The 24,440-nt window shown below is 43.9% G+C and overlaps 1 protein-coding gene and 1 pseudogene across 2 annotated transcripts in view; one reads left to right on the plus strand and one right to left on the minus strand.

Annotated features, from left to right (window-relative positions):
• The first annotated feature begins 15,408 nt into the window (after positions 1–15,408).
• On the plus strand, positions 15,409–16,863 carry LOC103113646 (high mobility group protein B3-like; annotated as a pseudogene).
• Positions 16,864–17,329: 466 nt separating this feature from the next.
• The window catches only part of KIF1C (kinesin family member 1C), a 36,255-nt gene continuing 29,144 nt past the window's right edge, over positions 17,330–24,440 (minus strand). For both annotated transcript variants that reach the window (XM_060204211.1, XM_060204210.1), the window contains 2 exons: positions 22,454–23,065; positions 17,330–18,572 (listed from right to left, as the gene is read on the minus strand). In XM_060204211.1, the coding sequence (XP_060060194.1) occupies positions 17,892–18,572; positions 22,454–23,065 (1,293 nt within the window). In that variant the 3' untranslated portion in view covers positions 17,330–17,891. The remainder of the gene's footprint in view (positions 18,573–22,453; positions 23,066–24,440) is intronic.

A 24,440-nucleotide genomic window follows, 5' to 3' on the forward strand; every position in this document is an offset into this window, starting at 1 on the left:
ATCCCAACCTGACTTCCTTAGGCAGAGAACCCCACCATGTGTCTTGGAGCCCCGCCACCTCAAATCCCCGCCCCACTAAGGAAAGAGAGAGACAGGCTGGGAGTATGGATTGACTTGCCAACACCCATGTTCAGTGGGGAAGCAATTACAGAAGCCAGACCTCCCACCTTATGCACCCCACAATGAGTTCCTGGGTCCATACTCCCAGAGGGATAAAGAATAGGAGAGCTATCAAGGGAGGGGATCAGATATAGATCTCCACTGGTGGAAACTGTGTGGAAATGTACCCCTTTTATCCTATGGTCTTGTCAATGTTTCCATTTTATAAATAAAAAAATAAAGTAGACGAGAACTAAATCTTGTAGGTCGGGGGAGCTCATAGTAAGGAGACCAGGTCTAATTCTCTGTGTCCTAAGAAACAGGATTTGAGGGGGTCAGTCGGTAGCGCAGCGGGTTAAGTGCACTTGGCACAAAGCAAGGACAGGCATAGGGATCCCGGTTCCAGCCCCCAGCTCCCCACTTGCAGGGGAGTCGCTTCATAGGTGGTGAAGCAGGTCTGCAGGTGTCTATCTTTCTCTCCCCCTCTCTGTCTTCCCCTCCTCTCTCGATTTCTCTCTGTCCTGTCCAACAACGAACAACATCATCAATAACAATAATGACCACAAGGCTACAACAACGAGGACAACAAAAGGGGGGTTGAATGGCCTCCAGGAGCAGTGGATTTATGGTGCAGGCACTGAGCCCCAGCAATAACCCTGGAGGCAAAAGAAAAAGAAGTAGGATTTGAAGAAGAGAATGTGAAGATAGTCCTGGGAAGTTAATTTTTTTTCTCCTCTTTTATATACTGACAGAAAGGTGGAAAGACAGAGGGAAAGTGAAAGAGACCACAGCACTAAAGCTTCTTTCAATGTAGTGAACTAGGGTTGTACATATGTTGAAGCAGCACAATTTCCACGTGAGTTATTCCACTGGCCCAGGCATCTTATTATTTTTTATGAGCAATAGAGAGGACCAGTATATCATCTTAGCACATGCAATGCTGGTGATCAAACTTAGGACCTCATGCTTAAGGGTACACCTTATCCACTGTGCTACAACTACCTTCCAAGATGCACTCCTTCTTTTGACAACACTTATTTGAATAAGAGAGAGAGAGAGAGGGAGGCCAACACCAGAGCACCTCTCAGTTCTGACATCTTGTGATGGGTGGGAATAAAACCTGGGACTTCAGGTATGCAAGTCCTATATTTTAATAGTGAGCTATTTCCTTGGCCCTTCCAGAATCTTTTTTTTTTCTTTCTAGAATCTTGAAAAATATTTTCAGAAGTCTTCTTCTAACCACAATTCTACATCATACCCATTTCACAAGTGAAGAATGGAATTCAAGTGTGGATTCTTTGGAATTTAACAAAGATAATACCCCCATCTTTTTTTTTCCGTTTCCTATATTTAGTAAATTTATGTAGTTACTTTCAGTATACATCGTGTCATCCACTGAATGTTGATATAGCCAAAGACTATTCACTATTTATAGTCTACATCCTCAGTATGAATTAACCAAGGTCTATTACCCAAGCACTCCAACATGGATTACATTTTTCATATGTATTTCATTCTTTCATAGGGGAGGGAGAGAAGTACAAAATCTAGGGCATCACTCTGGTACATGTGGTGACAAGGATCAAACCAGGAACCTCACACATAACTGCAAGTTTAATTAAATTTATAGGCTTTTCTCCCACCAACATGAACGACCTAAAACACAATGTCAGAATTTCACTATAGTTTGAACAATGTTTGGGTACTATGGTAAGACAGAAACAATGTCAGCAATGGAGGTTCCAGAATCAGGGGTCTGGTCCCAGAATTACTGGATTCTTTGCTGGTGTCTTTGTTTCTTAGCTTTTTAAAAAAATATTATTATTATTTTGCCTCCAGGGTTATTGCTGGGACTTGGTGCCTGCTCCTAGAGGCCATTTTTCCCATTTTATTGCCCTTGTTGTTATTTTTATTGTTGTCATTGCTGTTGTTGTTGCCAGATATGACAGAGAAATGGAGAGAGGAGGAGAAGACAGAGAGGGGGAGAGAAAGATAGACACATGAAGACCTGCTTCACCACCTGTGAAGTGGCCCCCCTGAAGGTGGGGAGATGGGGGCTCGAACCGGGATCCTTAAGCTGGCCCTTGCATTTTGCCTCATGTGTGCTTAACCCGGTGCACTACTCTTAGCTTGTTTTTAAGAGTACAATTCTTGTTTTTAAGAGTACAATTCAACCCTGGTTTGTGGTAGTGCCTGGGATTGAATCTTAAGCACCTGGCAAGAAAATTATTTATAAGGGAGTCGGGTAGTAGCGCAGCGGGTTAAGTGCATGTGGTGCAAAGCGCAAGGACCCTCTTAAGGATCCTGGTTCGAGCCCCCGGTTCCTCACCTGCAGGGGAGTCACTTCACAGGAGGTGAAGCAGGTCTGCAGGTGAAGCAGGTCTGCAGGTGTCTGTCTTTCTCTCCCCCTCTCTGCCTTCCCTTCCCCTCTCCATCTCTCTCTCTGTCCTAACAACGACGACATCAATAACAACAACAATAATAACTACAACAACAATAAAATGACAACAAGGGCAACAAAATGGAAAATAAATTTTAAAAATTTTTTAAAAAGAAGAAAATAATTTATATACCCATTACACTATTTCCTTCATTCTATCCTACTGAAGTCTAGTTTTTATATTTATTTATTTACTTATTCATTTATTTATTTTTACCAAAACACTGCTGAGCTCTGGGTTACAGTGGTGTGGGGGGCTGAGCCTGGCACTTCCTGGTCTGAGGCATGAGAGAATTCTAAACAGTTCTCTAGCTCCCTGGTTGTTGTTTTCTCCATGAGTACTGAAATTCTGGTGGCATTGCACCAAAGTAAAAGAGTCTGGGGTGGGTGAGGGGGAGGGTTCATGTCCTGGAAAATGATGGCAGAAGACCTAGTGAGGGTTTTATTGTTTTGTGGAAAACAGAGAATGTTATGGATGTATGAACTGTTGTATGTACTGTCAACTGTAAACCATTAATCCCCCAATAAATAAAATAATAAAAAAATAGAAAGAAAAAATAAAATTCTGGTGATGCTAACAATTTTGTATAGAAAATATGCATTAATTTAAAAAGTAAATTAAGCTGCTGCATAAAAAAAAAAAATTAAGTCAGAGAACCGGGAGATGTAAGTTTCCCTAGGTAGTCTTCTAGTTGCAATTAAACTTCATTACAAATTGTAGTATCTTTCTTATATTATCCACAGTTTCTCTCTTTTGTGGTTTTCCTCTTTTTGTAATTGTTCCTCGTAAAGTTATTCTCTGGTTTTTACTATGGGATTTTACCACAAGGCATTATTAACATGCACACTCATTTGCAGAGATTTCTAATATTCTTGTTTTCTGATTATTCTTTTCCTTTTGTAATACGGGCACAGCCTAAAGTGGAGAAGTAAGTGCTTGGTAAATACTTGTTGACAGAACATTTTAGAATACACCTTCAGGAGGTGGCCATGTACATTAGGTAACTTCATATAGATCATTTCAATTTTCTTCAACCTATCTTACTGCATTTGCTAAATTTCAAACCAAGCAACCTCCAGTCCACAGCCTCCTCCTCGTACAGGGGCTTTGGTCCGTGTAAGGTTGGTGCATTTCCATTGCAGTGCCAGTGGCAGGAGGTGCGCTCTAAAACTCAAAAGCACCTAAATGGGGAAGAAATGCAAACTGTGAAAGAAGTCGAGTCATCTCTTCTAAAAAATGAACTTGAATGCTGGTGCCAGAAGAGGAAGTCTGCAGACGTTCCGCCAACCCTCCAGTTTGCCTCCCGGGGACTGCGCTTCAATCGCACCAAACCTTGTCGCGCCACGAAGACAAGGGAAGCCGGGTCTGGCGCCGCACCACACCCAGCCTTCTGCGCGTGCGCCCCGGTCCTCTCTCCCAAACTCGGTGAACAGGAGCCTTTTCTCCCCCTAGCGGAATATAGTGGCACAGCAAGGGCTTGAAGGAGAAGTGTTGAATAGAGTTGTCAGGCATTGAAAACACTCAATGTAAGAACTTTGATCTTTCGCAGTGAGTACCTCCCTAACACTTCCTCTCCACTATTCCAAGCTTGGGATCCATGATTGCTCAACAAATTGTTTGGCTTCATATGTTAACTCTCTTTTCAATCACCAGGTTCCAGATGCCACCAGGATGCTGGCTAGGCTTCCCTGGATTGAAGACCCCACCAATGTGTCCTGGAGCTCAGCTTCCCCAGAGTCACACCTTACTAGGGAAAGAGAGAGGCAGACTGGGGGTATGGACCGACCAGTCAACGCCCATGTTTAGCGGGGAAGCAATTACAGAAGCCAGACCTTCTACCTTCTGCAACCGTCAATGACCCTGGGTCCATGCTCCCAGAGGGATAGAGAATGGGAAAGCTACCATGGGAGGGGGTGGGTTATGGGGATTGGGTGTTGGGAATTGTGTGAAGTTGTACCCCTCCTACCTTATGCTTTTGTTCACTAATCCTTTCTTAAATAAAAAATTAAAAAAAAAAAAAGAACTTTGATCTTTGGAGACTCTCTGTACAGAGCAATACAGAGCTTCCAATTTGTGCTTCCAATATTTGCTAAACTGTTTTACATATATCATCTCATTAAATCTATCCAACAACCTCATGGGGGGTGTTGGTGTGTGTGTGTGTGTGTGTGTATGTGTGTGTGTTATTTTTTATTAGAGCACTCCAGATTCAAAGGTCTCGAAACTTTACATCAGGCTCAAACTGACGCTGTTGACTGGCTACGGAAGAGGGGCAAACGCTAGAAGAAGAAGAGCACTGCTCAGTTCTGGCTTATTATGATGGTGCTATGAATTGAACCTGGGACTTTTGGTGCCTCAGGCACAAAAGTGTTTTTGCATAATCATTGTGCTATCTTTCCTGTCCTGGGTTATCTATCTTATGTATGTAACAAAAAAGAATTAAATTGAGGACCAGAGTTGGCCATATAGCCACCAGAACACCACATTTTTTAAAATTTATTTATTCCCTTTTGTTGCCCTTGCTTTATTGTTGTAGTTATTATTGATGTCGTTGTTGTTGGATAGGACAGAGAGAAATGGAGAGAGGAGGGGAAGACAGAGACGGGGAGAGAAAGACAGACACCTGCAGACCTGCTTCACCGCCTGTGAAGGGACCTGCCTGCAGGTGGGGAACGGGGGCTCGAACCGGGATCCTGACACAGGTCCTTGAGCTTAGCGCCACCTGCGCTTAACCCGCTGCGCTACAGCCCGACTCCCAGAACACCACATCTTATAAGGAGGCTGGAACCCCCTTTGTTTGCTCCAAAAGATGATTACATCCCTAATCTGTCATAAATTGGGTCCTAGACATGGAGAAAGGAGAGCTGCTTTTTAACCGCTCAGGTTCTGGCTCTACAAGAACTCCCAGAACTTTTCATCATCTTTTTTCTTTTTCTCCATCCACTGGGGTTTCAGTGCCTACATATTTCCACTGCTCCTGGAAGACTGTTTTTTTTTTTTAATATCTTATTTTATTTTAATGAAACAAGAGAGATACCAGAGCACTGCTCAACTCTGGCTTATTATGGTGGTGCTGGAACCTGGAACCTCAGAGCCTCAGGAATGAAAGCCTTTTGCATAATTATGTTGTCTCCCTAGCCTGGTTGTTTTTTGTTTTTTATTGTTTGTTTCTTCTCCTCCCCCCACCCCCAGAGAGTGAAATAGGAAGCATAAAGTGCTGCTCATGAAGCTTCCCCCAGTGTTCCCACATGGTTGATGGTGACAGTAAGGACCCCGGTTCGAACACACGGATCCCCACCTGCAGTGGAGTCGATTCACAAGCGGTGAAGCAGGTCTGCAGGTATCTATCTTTCTCTCCCTCTCTGTCTTCCCCTCCTCTCCCATTTCTCTCTGTCCTATCCAACAACGACAACATTAATAACTACAACAATAAAACAAGGGCAACAAAAGGGAATACATAAATATTAAAAAAAAAAAAAAAAGATAAGTGGGCAAGTTTTTGTGTAAGGTCAGTGTGACACTATACCCTGTAATCTTAAAACTTTGTAAATCACTATTAATTACAAATTAAAAAATGGCTTGAAATCTGGGAGGAGAGAGAAGAGGAGAAACTAGTGGGCATATCCCCGAATAAAACCTAAATCTCATTACATTTTTAGAGACTGCTGTAGAAGAGGGAAACTGATTAAAAATGGTATAGAAAAAATAAGTAAATATTTATATAGGACCGTCTTTTTAAAAAAGATTTTTATTTATTTATGAAGATAGGAGGAGAGAGAACCAGACATCACTCTGGTACATGTACAGCCGGGGATTGAAATCATGACCTCATGCTAAAGAATCCAATGTTTTATCCACCACACCACCTAAAGGACCACTATATGGCCTTCTTTAGAGGAATTTAATTTAACTTTAAAAAAAAAAATTGAGAGTCAACTTCCGGAGGCGGAGCTACGAGCAACAGATCACTTCCTCTCCTCTCCCCTCCTCTCCCCTCCCCTCCCCTCCCCTCCCCTCCCCTCCTCCTCTCCTCTCCCGGATCAACTAGGAATACCAAAGGAGACCACCTGGACCGAAACAAGACAGGACTAGAATGACCACAGGAACCCAGTAAATCACCCGTGAGTACAAACACGTGTGGCTGGTGACAGAGAGGAGAGAGGGGCCTAAGGAGAGATTAAGTGACTGCTAACACTTCAGCAGTTTATCAGTTGAGACACCACCTCCAGTCAGCTCCACCAACAAATGGGACAGCTTAAGGGAGGAGAGGACTCCCCAGAGACTCACCAAGTGCAACTCTGAGTCTCCATTGCTACTACCCTCAGAATCTGGAGCAGCGACAGGAAGGGACACCAGGGGACAGAGATCTAACCAGGAAACTCAGAAGACCTATACCTCAGTGGCATAGCTGAGGGGCTGTGAAAGTCTCTTTGCATAACCACTGGATTATCTCTGCCACACCCTGCTTTATCTCTTGGTCAGGAGTCAGTGATTAAGCTAAGAAGCCTATTGATAGTTTAAAAGCCCTCAAGCTCCCATAGCCTACAGGGAAGGAAAAAAAAAAAAAAAGAAAGAGGCTTTTAAACCACTGAGCTCCAACTCAGGGATTTATATAACTGTTAATTTCCACCACTGTGAACCCTTTAATTAACTTACTTAGACACAAATCAATCCAGGCAATAGTAATCAATAATTTGAAAAGTACTGATAAAGGGAACTCTTAACAAAATATATGAAATGGTTAAAACAACAAGAAAAAAATTGGAGAATCGAACCAGGACAAGAGCCCAGCTAAAAGTCCTCCAGAGGGTGAAGCACAAAACAATGAGTTCAACATCCACACATTAGCTAAGGAAATAATAACAGGAGTGAGTAAAGAATCTGAAAAAATTGTAATCAGAAATACAGGAACAAAAAATGAGAATATGGAAGAAAATACTAATTATCTCATGGTTATTAGAGAGCTGAAAGCTGAAATCACTGAGCTAAGAAGGCAACTAGCTGAACAAGCTAAAACAGTATCAGAGCAGGGCAACAAAATAGATGAACTCCAGAAAGCAGTAGAGGGCAGAGAGAATAGAATCTATGAGGCTGAAGACAGAATTAGCAAGATTGAGGATGAATTAGAGACAACTAAAAAAGAAGTAAGAGATCTCAAAAAGAGATTAAGAGATGCTGAAAACAACAACAGAATCCTATGGGATGACTTCAAAAGAAACAATATACGCATTATTGGCATACCAGAGGAAGAAAGAGAAGGAGAGGAAGAAAGCATTTTCCAGGCCATAATAGCTGAAAATTTCTCCAGTCTAGACAACATCAAAGACATAAAGATTCAAGAAGCCCAGAGGGTCCCAAACAGAATTAACCAAGACCTAAAGACACCAAGACATATCATACCTAGAATGGAAAGGAATAAGGATAAAGAAAGGATCCTCAAGGCTGCAAGAGAAAAACAAAGAGTCACCTACAAAGGAAAACCCATAAGATTAGCAGCAGACTTCTCCATACAAACACTACAGGCCAGAAGAGAATGGCAAGATATCTATCGAGTGCTCAATGAGAAAGGCTTTCAGCCAAGAATACTATATCCTGCTAGACTGTCATTCAGACTAGATGGAAGCATCAAAACCTTCTCATAGAAGCAACAGTTGAAGGAAGCAACCATCACCAAGCCTGCCCTGAAAGAAGTTCTGAAAGGTCTCCTATAAACAACCAGACTACTACAAATAGGACATATATCAAAACACTCTAAAACTCTACAAGAATGGCGTTAAAATATCTTCAATCTTTGATATCAATAAATGTCAATGGCCTGGATTCACCTATTAAAAGACACAGAGTAGGAAGATGGATCAGAAAACACAACCCAGCAATATGTTGTCTACAGGAAACTCACCTAACTCAACAAGACAAACACAGACTTAAAGTGAAAGGATGGAAAACTATCATACAAGCCAATGGCCCACAAAAAAGGGCAGGAACAGCTATTCTCATATCTGACATGATAGACTTTAAAATAGATAAGATTAAAAAAGATAGGAATGGACACTACTTAATGCTCAGAGGATCAGTCAATCAAGAGGACTTAACAATTATTAACATCTATGCACCCAATGAGAAGCCATCTAAATACATCAAACTTATACTGAAAGAGCTACAGCAATATATTAACAGTAACACAATCATAGTAGGGGACTTCAACACCCTACTCTCTCAACTTGACAGATCATCCAGGCAGAAAATCAATAAAGACATAAGGGAGCTAAATGAAGAGATAGATAAACTAGAACTATTGGATATTTTCAGAGTCATTCATCCCAAGAAACTGGAATACACATTTTACTCAAATCCACATGGGTCATTCTCAAGGATAGACCATATGTTAGGCCACAAAGACAGCATCAGCCTATTCAAGAGCACTGAAATCATCCCAAGCATGTTCTCAGACCACAGTGGAATTAAACTAACATTTAACAATCAACAAAAGATTAGTAACAGTCCCAAAGTGTGGAAGCTCAACAGTACACTTCTTAACAACTTCTGGGTCAAAAAGGAAACAAAGGAAGAAATCAAAATGTTTCGAGAGTTCAATGAAAATGAAGACACAAGCTATCAAAATATTTGGGACACAGCTAAAGCAGTCCTAAGAGGGAAGTTCATAGCTATACAAGCACACATTAGGAAACAAGAAAAAGCACAAATAAACAGCCTGATTGCACATCTTAAAGACCTAGAAGAAGAACAATAAAGGAATCCTAAAGCAACCAGAAGGACAGAAATCACTAAAGTTAGGGCAGAAATAAATAACATTGAGAATAGGAAAACCATACAAAAGATCAACGAAAGTAAATGCTGGTTCTTCGAAAGAGTAAACAAAATCGACAAACCTTTAGCCAGACTCACAAAACAAAAAAGGGAGAAGACCCAAATAAATCAGATAGTAAATGAAAGAGGAGATATCACAACAGACACTGCAGAAATTCAACATATCATGCGAGGCTTCTATGAACAACTATATGCCACCAAGCTAGAGAACCTGGAAGAAATGAATGATTTCCTAGATACCTACCAACTTCCAAAACTAAGTCAAGAGGAAGTGGATAACATGAACAGGCCCATCACAGATAATGAAATTGAAACAGTTATCAAAAATCTTCCCAAAAATAAAAGTCCTGGACCAGATGGTTTTACAAATGAATTCTACAAAACTTTCAAAGAAGAACTAATACCTCTACTTTTAAAAGTCTTCCAGAAGATTGAAGACACTGGAATACTCCCTGCCAGCTTCTGTGAAGCCAACATCACTCTGATACCAAAAGCAGACAGGGACACAACCAAAAAAGAAAACTACAGACCAATATCTCTGATGAACATAGATGCGAAAATATTGAACAAAATTCTAGCCAACCGGATACAGCAGTATATCAAAAAGATGGTTCATCATGACCAAGTGGGGTTTATCCCAGGCATGCAAGGTTGGTTTGATATACGTAAATCAATCAATGTGATCCACCACATCAACAAAAGCAAGACCAAAAACCACATGGTCATATCAATAGATGCAGAGAAAGCCTTTGACAAAATACAACATCCCTTTATAATCAAAACACTACAAAAAATGGGAATAGATGGAAAATTCCTCAAGATAGTGGAGTCTATATATAGCAAACCTACAGCCAACATCAATGGTGAAAAACTGGAAGCATTTCCCCTCAGATCAGGTACTAGACAGGGCTGCCCACTATCACCATTACTATTCAACATAGTGTTGGAAGTTCTTGCCATAGCAATCAGGCAGGAGTAAGGAATTAAAGGAATACAGATTGGAAGAGAAGAAGTCAAACTCTCCTTATTTGTAGATGACATGATAGTATACGTGGAAAAACCTAAGGAATCCAGCAAGAAGCTTTTGGAAATCATCAGGCAATACAGTAAGGTGTCAGGCTATAAAATTAACATTCAAAAGTCAGTGGCATTCCTCTATGCAAACACTAAGTTAGAAGAAATTGAAATCCAGAAATCAATTCCTTTTACTATAGCAATAAAAATAATAAAATATCTAGGAGTAAACCTAGCCAAAGAAGTGAAAGACTTGTACACTGAAAATTATGAGTCACTACTCAAAGAAATTGAAAAAGACACAAAGAAGTGGAAAGATATTCCATGTTCATGGGTTGGAAGAATTAACATCATCAAAATGAATATATTACCCAGAGCCATGTACAAATTTAATGCTATCCCCATCAAGATCCCAAGCACATTTTTTTGGAAAATAGAAAAAATGCTACAAATGTTTATCTGGAACCAGAAAAGACCTAGAATTGCCAAAACAATCTTGAGAAAAAAGAACAGAACCGGAGGCATCACACTCCCAGATCTCAAACTGTATTATAGGGCCATTGTCATCAAAACTGCTTGGTACTGGAACATGAACAGACACACTGACCAGTGGAATAGAATTGAGAGCCCAGAAATGAGGCCCCACACTTATGGACATCTAATCTTTGACAAAGGTGCCCAGACTATTCAATGGGAAAAGCAGAGTCTCTTCAACAAATGGTGTTGGAAACAATGCATTGAAACATGCAGAATGAAACTGAATCACTGTATTTCACCAAATACAAAAGTAAATTCCAAGTGGATCAAGGACTTGGATGTTAGACCACAAACTATCAAATACTTAGAGGAAAATATTGGCAAAACTCTTTTCCACATAAATTTTAAAGACATTTTCAATGAAACGAATCCAATTACAAGGAAGACTAAGGCAAGTAGAAACCTATAGGACTACATCAAATTAAAAAGCTTCTTCACAGCAAAAGAAACCACTACCCAAACCAAGAGACCCCTCACAGAATGGGATAAGATATTTACATGCCATACATTAGATAAGAGTTTAATAACCAACATATATAAAGAGCTTGCCAGACTCAACAAGACAACAAATAACCCCATCCAAAAATGGGGGGAGGACTTGGACAGAATATTCACCACAGAAGAGATCCAAAAGGCCAAGAAACACATAAAAAAATGCTCCAAGTCTCTGATTGTCAGAGAAATGCAAATCAAGACAACAATGAGATATCACTTCACTCCTGTGAGAATGTCATACATCAGAAAAGGTAACAGCAACAAATGCTGGAGAGGGTGTGGGATCAAAGGAACCCTCCTGCACTGCTGGTGGGAATGTCAATTGGTCCAACCTCTGTGGAGAACAGTCTGGAGAACTCTCAGAAGGCTAGAAATGGACCTACCCTATGACCCTGCAATTCCTCTCCTGGGGATATATCCTAAGGAACCCAACACATCCATCCAAAAAGATCTGTGTACACATATGTTCTTGGCAGCACAATTTGTAATAGCCAAAAACTGGAAGCAACCCAGGTGTCCAACAACAGATGAGTGGCTGAGCAAGCTGTGGTATATATACACAATGGAATACTACTCAGCTGTAAAAAATGGTGACTTCACCTTTTTCAGCCAATCTTGATGGACCTTGAAAATATCATGTTGAGTGAAATAAGTCAGAAACAGAAGGATGAATATGGGATGATCTCACTCTCAGGCAGAAATTGAAAAACAAGATCAGAAAAGAAAACACAAGTAGAACCTGAAATGGAATTGACGTATTGCACCAAAGTAAAAGACTCTGGGGTGGGTGGGTGGGGAGAATACAGGTCCATGAAGGATGATAAATGACACAGTGGGGGTTGTATTGTTAAATGGGAAACTGGGGAATGTTATGCATGTACAAACTATTGTATTTACTGTTGAATGTAAAACATTAATTCCCCAATAAAGAAATAAATTTTAAAAAAATTTTGATGAAGATATAAAGTTAAAAAAAATTATATTTATTTATTTATTCCCTTTTGTTGTCCTTGTTGTTTTATTGTTGTAATTATTATTGATGTCATCACTGTTGGATAGGACAGAGAGAAATGGAGAGAGGAGGGGAAGACAGAGGGGGGAAAGACAGACAGACACCTGCAGACCACCTGTGAAGCAACTCCCCTGCAGGTGGGGAGTCGGGGGCTCGAACGGGATCCTTAAGTCGGTCCTTGCACTTTGTGCCACCTGTGCTTAACCCGCTGCACTACCGCCTGACTCCCTCAACTTTTTCTTTTTATTTGTTTATTAAGAGAGGGAGAGAGTAAAAGAGATAACATCAAAACTTCCTTCAGTGAGGTAGGGGCCTGGCTTAACCCTGGGCTGAGGGCACAGCAAAGTAATAAATACGCTATCCAAAAGAGCTATTTCACAGGTCCTAACCCAACTGTATTTTCAGTTAGCAAAATCTCTCTCCCACTCTAGCTCCTACAATGCCATCTACAAAACTCAAGCTTCCTCTGACCCGAAGAACACTTTGTAGTCTTGTTCACATTTAGCCTCCTCCACCAAATTATAAACTGTTCAAGTAAACAATCCCCAGACTATCCATTACATTGTAGGGGTTAGGTCAATGTCAACAGGTCACTGAAGACCTGGCAGTCAAAGGTGCCATAATAAAGGTGGGCAGCAATAGCGTATGGAAACCAGTGGGAAACCTAATTATACCTCTGCCCTGAGTTGTGGGTTGACTACAGTTGTGGTTTTGGCTGCCTGTATCTGAAGACTGATATGAGGAAGCTGTGGAAAAGTTCAGATTTTAAGTAAGCTGGAAGTATTTTGTTTATAACAGATGGGAAACATGGGTTTCTAGAGTTTGGCAAGGTGAAGGCAAAGTAAGCATGTAAACTAATCATCTTTTTTAAAAAAAAGAAAAAAAATTTTATTAATAAGAAAGATAGGAGAGAGAAAGAACCAGACATCACTCTGGAACATGTGCTGCTGGGGATTGAACTCAAGACCTCATGCTTGAGAGTCTAGTGCCTTAGCCACTGTGCCACCTCCCGGACCACCTAATCACCTTTTCATTAAGGTACCACTGTGGGATTACTACTCCAAGTCTGAACCTTAAAACAAGGAGTTATCAACATCTTTCTTAAAAGTAGCCTGAGGTCAGGCGATGGGAGCACCTGGTTAAGCGCACACACTACAGTGTGCAAGGACCAGGGTTCAAGCCCCTGGTCTGTATCTGTAGGGGGAGATCTTCACAAGTGGTGAAGTAGAGCTGCAGGTGTCTCTCTATGTACCCCTCCCCTCTCAGTTTCTCTGTCTCTATCCAATAAATTAAATTAAAATTACAAAAAAAAAAAAAAAAGAATATAACCTGAGAAAAAACTTTGACTGGAGGCCCAGGGGATGGCTCACCTGTGTGTACAGACTTGGGTGTAAGCTAAGGGGAAGATTAGCAAGAGGGCGAGTAGTGTGGTGACGTTTCTCCTTTTCTCTCTCTCACCCTCCATAGGCTGGGGGAGAACCTCGCCTCTCCAGAGCTGCTCTACCCCACTAGGGAAAGAGAGGAGCAGGCTGGGGTTATGGATCGACCTATCAATGCCCATGTCCAGCAGAGAAGCAATTACAGAAGCCAGAACTCCTACCTTCTTCACCCCTAAAACAGTTTTGATCCATACTCGCAGTGGGGGAGAAGTGATAGGAGGGAGAGGAAAAGAGGGCTCTGAACTCCACTTCCACTAGGATGTGGAGAGAGAGGAGGAAAAAGGGAGGGACATTTGGATGTAGTAATAAGGTTATATGTGGCTTGGAAGGGAAGAAAGGATTGGGCCTGGAAGAAAAAGGGGGGAAATTATGTATAAATGTTGACAGATAGTTGTAGAGATGACAGCCCATGTCTGCAACCTTGGGAGAACTATAATGGCTTGTAGTGGAGGGATTGGGGATTCAGAACTTTGGTGGTATGGAATTATACTCCTGTTGAAATGTAATTTTATATATCAATATTAAATTACGAATGAAATTTTAAAAGAGAAACAAACAAGACTGAGACTGTCAGTAGTGGAAGTTCACAAATGAGAAGCCCCAGAGAATCCCTGGTGGAAAAAAATAAACCACTGAATAAATAAATAAATGGGAGGGGCAGGATAGTTCACCTAGCAGAGCTCACACCTTCCATTCGTGAAGCTCTGAGTTCAAATCCTGGCACACCCAGTTGAGAGTATACATCACCAGGCATGAAGCCCTAGGTTCAGCGCCCACTCCACACCTGCAAGGGAAAGCTTCACAAGTACTGAAGTAGATTTGTAGTTCTGTTTGTCTCTCTTCCCCTCCTTTCAATTTCTACCTGTCCTATTAAATATAAATAAATGAAAAATGGCCACCAGGAGTGGTGGATTTGTAATGCAGGCACTGAGCCCCAGCAATAACCCGGGCAGCCTTATAAATAGATAACAATTTAAAAAAGGGGTGGGGCTGAGAGATAGCTCATCCAGTAGAGTGCATGCTTCATGATGCTTAAGTACCTCGGCTTGAGCTTCAGTACCAAATGAGTGCATCAAAGATGGTAGCGGGCAAATAGGGCTGTGATATCTTTATCTCCCTTTCTAAATAAGAATGAGAAAGGGGACTAGGTGGTGGCACACCTGGTTGAGTGTCCACATTACCATACATGAGGACCAGGGTTTGAGGCCCAGCTCCTCACCTGTGGGGATGGGGAGTGGGGCTTCACAAGTAGGGAAGCAGGTCTGCAGGTGTCTATTTTCTCTCCCCCTCTCTATCTTTCCTCTCCCCTATTAATTTCTCTGTCCTATCCAATAAAGTCAAAAGAAGAAAAAAAAAAGGCCACTGAGAGTGGTAGATTTGTAGTGTCCGCACTGAGCCTCAATGATAATTCTGTTGGCAATAAAAACAAACAGCTAAATAAATATAAAAGAGACAGCTCTCGTGGAGACAGCTAGAGCGAGGCTGGGAGCCGAGCCGCGTGTCATGTCTTAAGCTGCCCAGACGAGTGAACAATACAGGTAGGATGGCTAACAGTGACCCCAAGAAACCAAAGGGCAAGATGTCTGCTTATGCCTTCTTTGTGCAGATGTGCAGGGAGAAGCACAAGAACCCCCTTCGCAGCCATTGTCTTCCACCGCTCAGAACACTTCTTGGAAAATTCTGCAAAATTGACAGGGACCTCTGGGTTCTTTCTTTCTTTATTCCCTTTTGTTGCCCTTGTTTGGTTTTTAATTGTTGTAGTTATTGTTGTTGTTATTGATGTCGGGAAATGAAGGATTACGGACCTGCGAAGGGGGACAAGAGAAGGACCCCAATACCCCCAAGAGGCTACCGTCTGAATTCTTCCTGTTCTGTTCTGAATTCCACCCTAAGATCAAGTCCACGAACCCCGGCATCTCCACTGGGGATGTGTCAAAGAAGCTGGGTGAGATGTGGAATAACTTGAGTGACAGTGAGAAACAGCCTTACAATAACAAGGCAGCCAAACTGAAGAAGTACGAGAAGGATGTCGCTGACTATAAATCAAAAGGGAAGTTTGATGGAGCAAAGGATCCTGCGAACATTGCAAGGAAAAAGGTGGAAGAGGAAGATGAAGGTGAGCAGGAGGAGGAGGATGAATAAACTGTTTTTCTGTAGCCTTGTGTAACCTTAGAGTAGGGAGCGCCGAAATCAACCCCTCTCCATGTTTTGCCCTCATTAGGTTTAATTACACAATCAGATCATGATCATGCTGTAGTCTCTCAAAGTGCTATAGAAATTGTCAGTGGTTTACATGAAGTGGCCAAGGGTGTGCAGTGCACCTGGAAACTGTATCAAAGTTGTACATATTTCTAAACATTAAAAAAAAAAAAGGCTCGTGTTCTCACTCTGTGCACTTTGCTGTTGGTGTGACAAGGCATTTCTTTTTATTTGTAAGGTGGTGTGAACTATATGGTTATTGGCTAAAACTCCTGCATTATCAGCTGTACATATCTCTAGTTTGTAAAAAGAACAAAACCACCGAGACCAACTCTTGCTGCTCCTTGTTTGGCATTTTCAGCTATGGGAAGCTGCCTTTTGGGGGGGGGGGAGCAGGGCTGCACCGTGAGGTGGGCCTCTGGGTACTGCAGTGGGTGTCCATTTAGTTGCGGGTTGTCTTGTTTGTATGTATAGTGACCTAGCATTCTACTGCCATCCTTAGCTATGGAAAAGGGGTCAGCTGGCATGTGAAGTGTTTGGGTCTTTCCTTTACGTTCAAGTGTGGTAGTTTTAAGCATGTTTTTTTTTTTAAATATTTATTTATTTCCTTTTTGTTGCCCTTGTTTTTATTGTTGTTGTAGTCATTGTTGGATAGGATGGAGAGAAATGGAGAGAGGAGGGGAAGACAGAGAGGGGAGAGAAAGATAGACACCTGCAGACCAGTTTCACCGCCTGTGAAGTGACTCCCCTGCAGGTGGGGAGCCGAGGCCTCAAACCGGGATCCTCATGCCAATCCTTGCACTTTGCGCCACCTGTGCTTAACACACCGCGCTACCGCCCGACTCCCAAGCTTGTTTGGTTTTTGAAGCAAACTGTAGAACTCTTCATTGTTAGCAAAGCAAAAAGCCACTACATCCATGAAAGTTCAAGAACCTTCTGTACTAAACCATTTGCAACGTCCTGTTACTTCTTTTCTGTATGTTTAGAATGCTGAAATGTTTTTGAAGTTAAATAAACAGTATTACATTTAAAATAAATAAATAAATAAATAAATAAATAAAAAGAATGAATAGGTTGGCTTGGGAGCAATGGTAGCATGTGGTACAAGGCCCCAGAACAACACACACACACCAGAAACATTTACCTTGACCTAGGTGGTGACTGTGGATGTGTACATATGTAGAAATCCTCTGAGCCATATACTGAATATCTGTGCATTTTACTTAGGTACTCTATACATCCATTAAACACCAAAATCCAAGAACCACAAGGTTAGCTATCCTTTATTTGAGGGTCCCAATCCTCATGGAACCCCAATCACACCAAAAATCAGACAGGTCCCCCAAATATAGCAGGAGGCCTGCAAGGGGAGGGGAATGACTTATAATTCTAACACACCTCCCTGGGAACAAAACCCACCACAGACAGAGATGGGAGGGAGGAGAACTCGCTTCACTCTTGGTTCTCTTCCCCTTTGCCCACATTTGAAAAAAAGAAAAAACAAAACAGTCAAACACTGGCTATGCAGCACCCGAGCCCCCCACCCCACCCATAGCAGCGTTTGTGGGGACCCTCCCATCTGCAAGGGGGGCCCCAAGGCAGCTTCTCATCACTCTTCCTTCACTTTGGTTTGCTCCTGGCAGCTCCGTGCCCTCGTCTTCCTTCCCCCTCTGGCCCAGTCACTCCCTCGTCTTTTATCACTTACTCGGACCTTCTCTCTCATCTCTAAGGCCTCCCTGCCCCAGGACTTCTGGGGAAGCAGCTTCTCAGGCATCTTCTCTCCTCCAGCAAGGGACCTGCCAGGCCTCTCTGCCCAGGACGTGGGATTCACACAGCTGCCCCACTCTCCTTGAGGTCAGGGGCTGAGCGCTGCCGTCTCATTCGCGGAGGTGTAGTGTAGGGAGGGTAGCGGGGTCCTGGGGGTTGTTGGGCTGGGTATGGTTGGGGCTGCTGGGGATAATAGTTGTGCTTTTTGGGCTGGAAATGCTGGGGCTCTGGTTGAGCAGAACCACCTCCCCGGGATCTGCCCCCTCCATCCAGGGAGTTCCTGCGCGGACGGTGGGACCTTCGGGGACTTGGGGGCCTACGGGCAGGGGGTGGCAATGGAGGAGTGACCTCCTCAGGGGGTTGGGGTGGAGCTGGCACCTTCCCACCCCCCATCCCCGGCCAGGACTCACGGTGCTGGGGGTTGCTTTTGAAGGGGAAGCGCAGTTTGCAGTCGTGAGGGGGTACAAAGCGGGCAGGAGGCCTGCGGAGCCCTCCACCCCAACCCCCAGAGCCCTGCAGTCCCTGCAGCCTCAACTGCTCCTGCTTGAGCCAGCGAAGGCGGCCACGACGGAAAGCAGGGTCCTCCTCCATCAGCCGTGACACCCGCTCCCAGCTTGACAGGGGTGGTGAGGGAGGGCGGACTGAGGAAGCTTGGTCACTGGGTTCTTCCTCTACTACCTCTGACCCTTGGGGCATGGCCCAGGTGGCCTCACCAGCTTCTTCATCTTCTTCCTCATGATCCTAGGAGGTTGAGGTGAGAGAAACAGAGAAAAGACAGGAGGAAAGCTGAGTCCTGAGCATGATGTAGATGCAGAAGTTAGAAGTCCCTGATCTAGGGGTCCCAGAGGACCTTGAGGTAAAGAGCTACAAGGAGAGTGGTTTAAGAGTATGGGTCATATCTCAGCCCTCGCCTGTGATTTCCTAGATGTGTGGTCTGGAGTCTTGGCTTATACCCTCTCTATATCTCGGTCTCCATGTGTTAAGATGACATCAGTAATAACAGTACCTACTACATAAGGCCACTGAAAGAATTACAAGAGTTAATCCATATAAAGTCTTTCAGCAGAGCTGAATCATACTAAGCACTCAGTAAATATTTACTGAATAAATGATATGCCCTCAGGCTACAGCAGTCAACAAAAAGGGAAATGGAATACCTGCCAAAAAAAATAAACCTGGGAGTCAGGTGGTAGCGCAGCGGGTTAAGCACAGGTGGCGCAAAGCGCATGGACTGGCGTTAGGACCCCGGTTCGAACCCCCAACTCCCCACCTGCAGGGGAGTCGCTTCACAGGCAGTGAAGCAGGTCTGCAGGTGTCTATCTTTCTCTCTCCCTCTTTGTCTTCCCCATTTCTCTCTGTCCTATCCAACAATGATGACATCAATAAGTACAACAATAAAAAACAAGGGCAACAAAAAGGGAATAATAAATAAAATATTAACAAATAATAATAAAATAAAATAAAATCCTCCCATCATGTTAGTTAAGTGACAGTGTAATAAATGAATAAGACAAACACACAGTACATATACTACAATAAAAATCAAATAAGCATATGCTCATATTACTTAATGTATTATTTTTAAATATAGATATTATGTAATAAAGCTTATGTAAATATACATGTTCTGATAGAGATGACCAGAGCAAGGAAGAAAGCTAGGAGAGGGGGCCGGGCAGTAGCGCAGTGGGTTAAGCGCACGTGGCGCAAAGCGCAAGGACCCGGTATAAGAATCCCGGTTCGAGCCCCAGGCTCCCCACCTGCAGGGGAGTCGCTTCACAGGCGGTGAAGCAGGTCTCTGCCCCTCTCTGTCTCCCCTCCTCTCTCAATTTCTCTCTGTCCTATCCAACAAGGACAACAATAATAGTAACAACACCACTGACAAACAACAAGGGTAACAAAAGGGGGGGGAATGGCCTCTAGGAGCAGTGGATTCATAGTGCAGGCACTGAGCCCCAGCAATAACCCTGGAGGCAAAAAAAAAAAAAAAGAAGAAGAAGAAGGCTAGGAGGCCAAAGTGGGGTAACTGCAGTGAATAGAAAGGAAGGAATTCATTGAGAAGTCATTCTCAGTCAACGCCTGAAGCAAGGAAGGGCAAGCTGAGCAACTACCTGGGGGAGACATGTTCTAGGCAGAGGGAACAGCAAAGGCCCTGAGGCAGGGGCATGCCAGCAAGTAAAGAAGCCAGAGAGACTGGTGTGAAGAGAGTGAGGGGGTAGGAGCTGTGTCTGGAGAAGGAGGCCTTCCCTACATGAGCTGTTGTTGCAACAGACTCTCCAGCATCTCCTATTCGAAGGCAAGAGGGAAGAGGACAGAAATTCTGCCTGTCAGGTAAGCCCAGTATCTGGCACAATCCACAGCACACAGGAGACATTCCAATAGTTATTTGCTTAGTGAATGAATATAAAACAAGACAAAGACAGGTGGTAACACTACCACCTGCAGCCACTTGAAGATTAAAAAAATAATATGGAAAATGCACTCAGCACCTCGGCTGAGGGAAGGGAACAGTCGGCCATGGGAGAGGGAGGTATTAAGTGTATTGGTGTATCAACATTTTCTTCGGCTTTTCTTTTCTTTTTGTTTTTTTCCCTGCAGGGTTATTATGACTGGGGCTTGGTGCCGGCACTACGAATCCACTGCTCCTGCAGCCATTTTTTCCATTTTATTGGATAGTAAAGAGAGAAACTGAAAGGAGAGGGGAGGGGAGGGAAAAAGAGGGAGGGGGGGAGGGAGAGAGATACCTGCAGACTTGCTTTACCGCTTGTGAAGCTACCCCCTTGCTGGTGGAAAGCCAGGGGCTTGAACTCGGATCTTTGAGCATGTCCTTGTGCTTCAGACTATGCACTTAACTCAGTGCACCATCACCCAGTCCTTCAGCTTTTCTTTTTTTTTTTTCAAGTTTTTTATAATTATCTTTATTTATTTATTGGATAGAGACAGGTAGAAATCGAGAGGGAAGGAGGTGATAGGGAGTGAGAGAGACAGAGAGACACCTGCAGCCCTGCTTCACCACTTGTGAAGCTTTCCACCTGCAAGTGGGAACCAGGGGATCGAACTTGGGTCCTTGTGCATTGTAACATGTGCGCTCAACCAGGTGCACCACCACCTGGCCCCCTCCTTCAGCTTTTCTTTCCTTCCTTCCTCCCTCCCTCGTTTCCTTTCTTCCTTTCTCTACTTCTTTCTTTTCACCCATCAGGTCACTACTCAGCACTGACTTTTGGTGGTGCCTTGGATTGAACATGAAACCTCAGGGCATAACCACTATGCTAGCTCACTAGCCCTAAACATTTTCCTCATATGGATGGCTCTCAAACTTTATTGTACTTCAGAAACACCCTGGTACTTACTTAAATGCATATTTATCCCTAGAGATGCTGATTTGGTGGTAGGTGTGGGAAAGAAACTAGGGGTCTGCATTTTCAATTACATCCTGAGTAATTACGAAGAAGCTGAAATTATATATGAGAAAAGCTACTACACTTCAACAAGAGTTTTGTTGTTGCTGTTGTCCTGGGGGGGCTTCGCTGCTCCAGACCAACTTTTTCAGACAGAAGGACAGAGCTAGAGAGACAGAAGGAAAGACATCATAGCACTGAAGTTTCTCTCAGTACAGTGGGAGCCGGGCTCAAACCTGGATGGTGTTCATGATAAAGCAAGTGCACCATCCAAGTGAACTGTCTTGCGCTCAACAAGAATTTTTTTTTTATTTTTTGCCTCCAGGGTTATCACCAGGCTTTGTTGCCTGCACTACGAATCTACCGCTCCTGGAGACCAATTTTTGTTGCCATTGTTGTTACTGTTGTTATTGCTGTTCGGTAAAACAGAAATGAAGACAGGAGGGGAAGACAGAGGGGGAGGGAGAGAGACACCTGCAGACCTGCTCCACTGCCTGTGAAACATCCCCCCTCAGCCCCACAGGTGGGGAGCCAGGGGCATGAACTGGGATCCTTATGCTGGTCCTTGTGCTTCACACCATGTGCACTTAACCCGCTGTGCTACCACCCAGCCCCCAAGAGTTTTTTTTTTAAGGTATCAGGTGGAGGGAGTCGGGCAGCAGTGCAGTGGGTTAAGCGTAGCTGGAGTAAAGTGCCAGGACCCATAAGGATCCCGGTTCGAGCCCCTGGTTCCCCACCTACAGGAGAGTTGCTTCACATGAGGTGAAGCAGGTCTGCAGGTGTCTGTCTTTCTCCCCCGCCCCCCCCCCCCCGCCTCGCCTTCCCCTCCTCTCTCCATTTCTCTCTGTCCTATCCAACAATGAAGACAACAATAATAACTACAACAATAAAACAAGGGCAATAACTACAACAATAAAACAAGGGCAACAAAAGAGAATAAATAAATATTAAAAAAAAGGTATCAGCTGGAGAGGCAGTTCAGCAGGTAGAGCACAGGGCTTATGTACATGAGGGCCTGGGTTTGATCCCCAGTACTGCATATGCTAGAGTGGTGGTCTGGTTCTCACTCTCCCCTCTGTATCTCGCTTATAAATCTTAAAAAATAAGTAAGATTTCAGTTTTTGCTGAAGGAGGTTGGGATTTTCAGTGGGAGGTTAAGACTGCTAAAGGCAGAAGCAAAGGCAGGGAGAAGAGAAGGGAGGAAGCGGGCGGGGGGCTCCCTACCTGAGCCAGGGGGATGACTCTCTCCATGCGGAGCATGCGGTCCCTCAGGGCCTGAAGCTCCCGATCCTTGCTGCTGTTCTGCAGCTTCACCTCCTGCAGAATCCCCGTCAGCTTGTCAATGTGAGCCTTGAGGTCTTCTACATCTGCTCCTCGGGCTCCCTCCTCACTGCCACCAGCTCCACTTCCACCTTCCTCCTCGCCCACCGTGTCCCAGACATCCCGGGCCACGGCCCGCCAGGCATCTCCGGGCCCCTCAGGTTTGCCATAAGTGCGACACAGCTCTCGCATCTTGAGGGCAGCCAGGGCCTCGATCTCAGCCCGCCCGTGGCGGAAGTCAGCCAGGGCCACTTCGTAGCAGATCTCCTTCACTGCCTGCATCTTCAGGTCAGCCATGGTGGCCCAGCGGGGGTCTTTGCCCTGAAGCCTCCGGCGCTGGGGGATCTGATACACCCTGCGAGGAGCCCTGCGCTTGCCACTGCTGGGCAGCCCACAGCGCTTGACAATGGTCTGGACTGTGGTGGGGGGCAGCTGCTCGCGCAAGGAGGAGATGAGCCGCCAGCTCTCTTCACAGGAACGCTTGTCAGAGTCGTCCCCACTGTCAGAATCTGCGTACTGGGGGCATAAAGGGAGAGAAGACAGGGAGAGAGTTAAGAGCACTCTAGAGCACATGTTCCAATAACACCAGAAATACCTCTTTCAACTATGCACGCTTGGACATAATGATTACTCTTATCTGTCTGAGCAGTGGAGAGGCAGTCTTAAGGACTAATGTGTACCAAGTGTGTGGAACAACAGCTGGGCACAGAAAGTGATCCAGAAGTATTAGCTGTAACATATCATATCTAGGTTTTGGGCATATACATTGTTGCTCTCAGCAAGGTTAAAGATTTACAGTCAATTTAGCCAGGTGGTGGCACACTTGGTTAAGGGCTCACATTACAGTGTGCAAGGTCCCAGGTTCAAGTCCCTGGTCCCCACCTGCAGGAGGAAAGCTTCATGAGTGGTGAAGCAGGGCTGCAGGTGTCTGTCTCTTTCCCTATCTCCCTCTCCCTTCTCAATTTCTCTGATTCTATCCAATAATAAAAAGAAATATTAAGAAAAGATTTTTTAAAAAAGAAAAAATCTATTAAAAAAAGCTTATGGAGACTGGGTGGTAACACACCTCATTGAGCACACTGTTAAAAAATTATTTAAAAGAAAAAACATTTTTTTAACTTATTTATTTAAAATTTAGAATAATTCACTTAGAGCTGGAGAAACACCTTCCCAGGGAAGACATGGCCCCAGGCTTGATTCTCGGCTTGGTGGTGAGCAAACCATAGCACCAACGGGAAAGTTCTGGTCTTGAGGTGTCTCTCCCTTTCTCTGTCTCTCTCTATACATATCTAAATGAAAAAAGTCAGTACAAGAGTGGTAAAGTTGCTCATGCACACAAGACCCCGACTCCACACACACACACACACACACACACACACACACACACACACACACACACAATAAGTCAGTCCACTTAAAGAAAAATCTCAAGAGAGGTGTGGAAGAAAAAGAGAGGGGAGAGTGTGTGTGTGGGGGGAGGGGGGAGGCAGGTATTGGTGCACCCAGTTAAGCATACATGCCATATACAAGGACCCAGGTTCAAGCCCCTGATCCAGCCTATTAGTTTCATGAGCAGTGAAGCTGTGCTAAAGGTGTCTTTCTCCATCTCTCTCCCTCTCTACACACACACCACACACACACACACACACACACACACATCCCTACCTCTCTTTTCCCTCTCAATTTGTCTCTACCCAAAAAACAAACAAAAAATCAGAAGAAAAATAGTACAAGGACGCAGGTGGTAGCACACCTGGTAGAGCACACACATTACTGAATCCAGGTTCAAGTCCCCTGTCATCACCAACGGAGCAGTGGAACAGTGCTACAGGCAACTCCCCCTTTCTGTATCCCTCTCCCTCTACTAAAGGAAAAAAAAAAAGGAGCCTGG

This window comes from Erinaceus europaeus, chromosome 12 (genome assembly GCF_950295315.1).
Source record: "Erinaceus europaeus chromosome 12, mEriEur2.1, whole genome shotgun sequence".
Classification (NCBI taxonomy): domain Eukaryota; kingdom Metazoa; phylum Chordata; class Mammalia; order Eulipotyphla; family Erinaceidae; genus Erinaceus; species Erinaceus europaeus.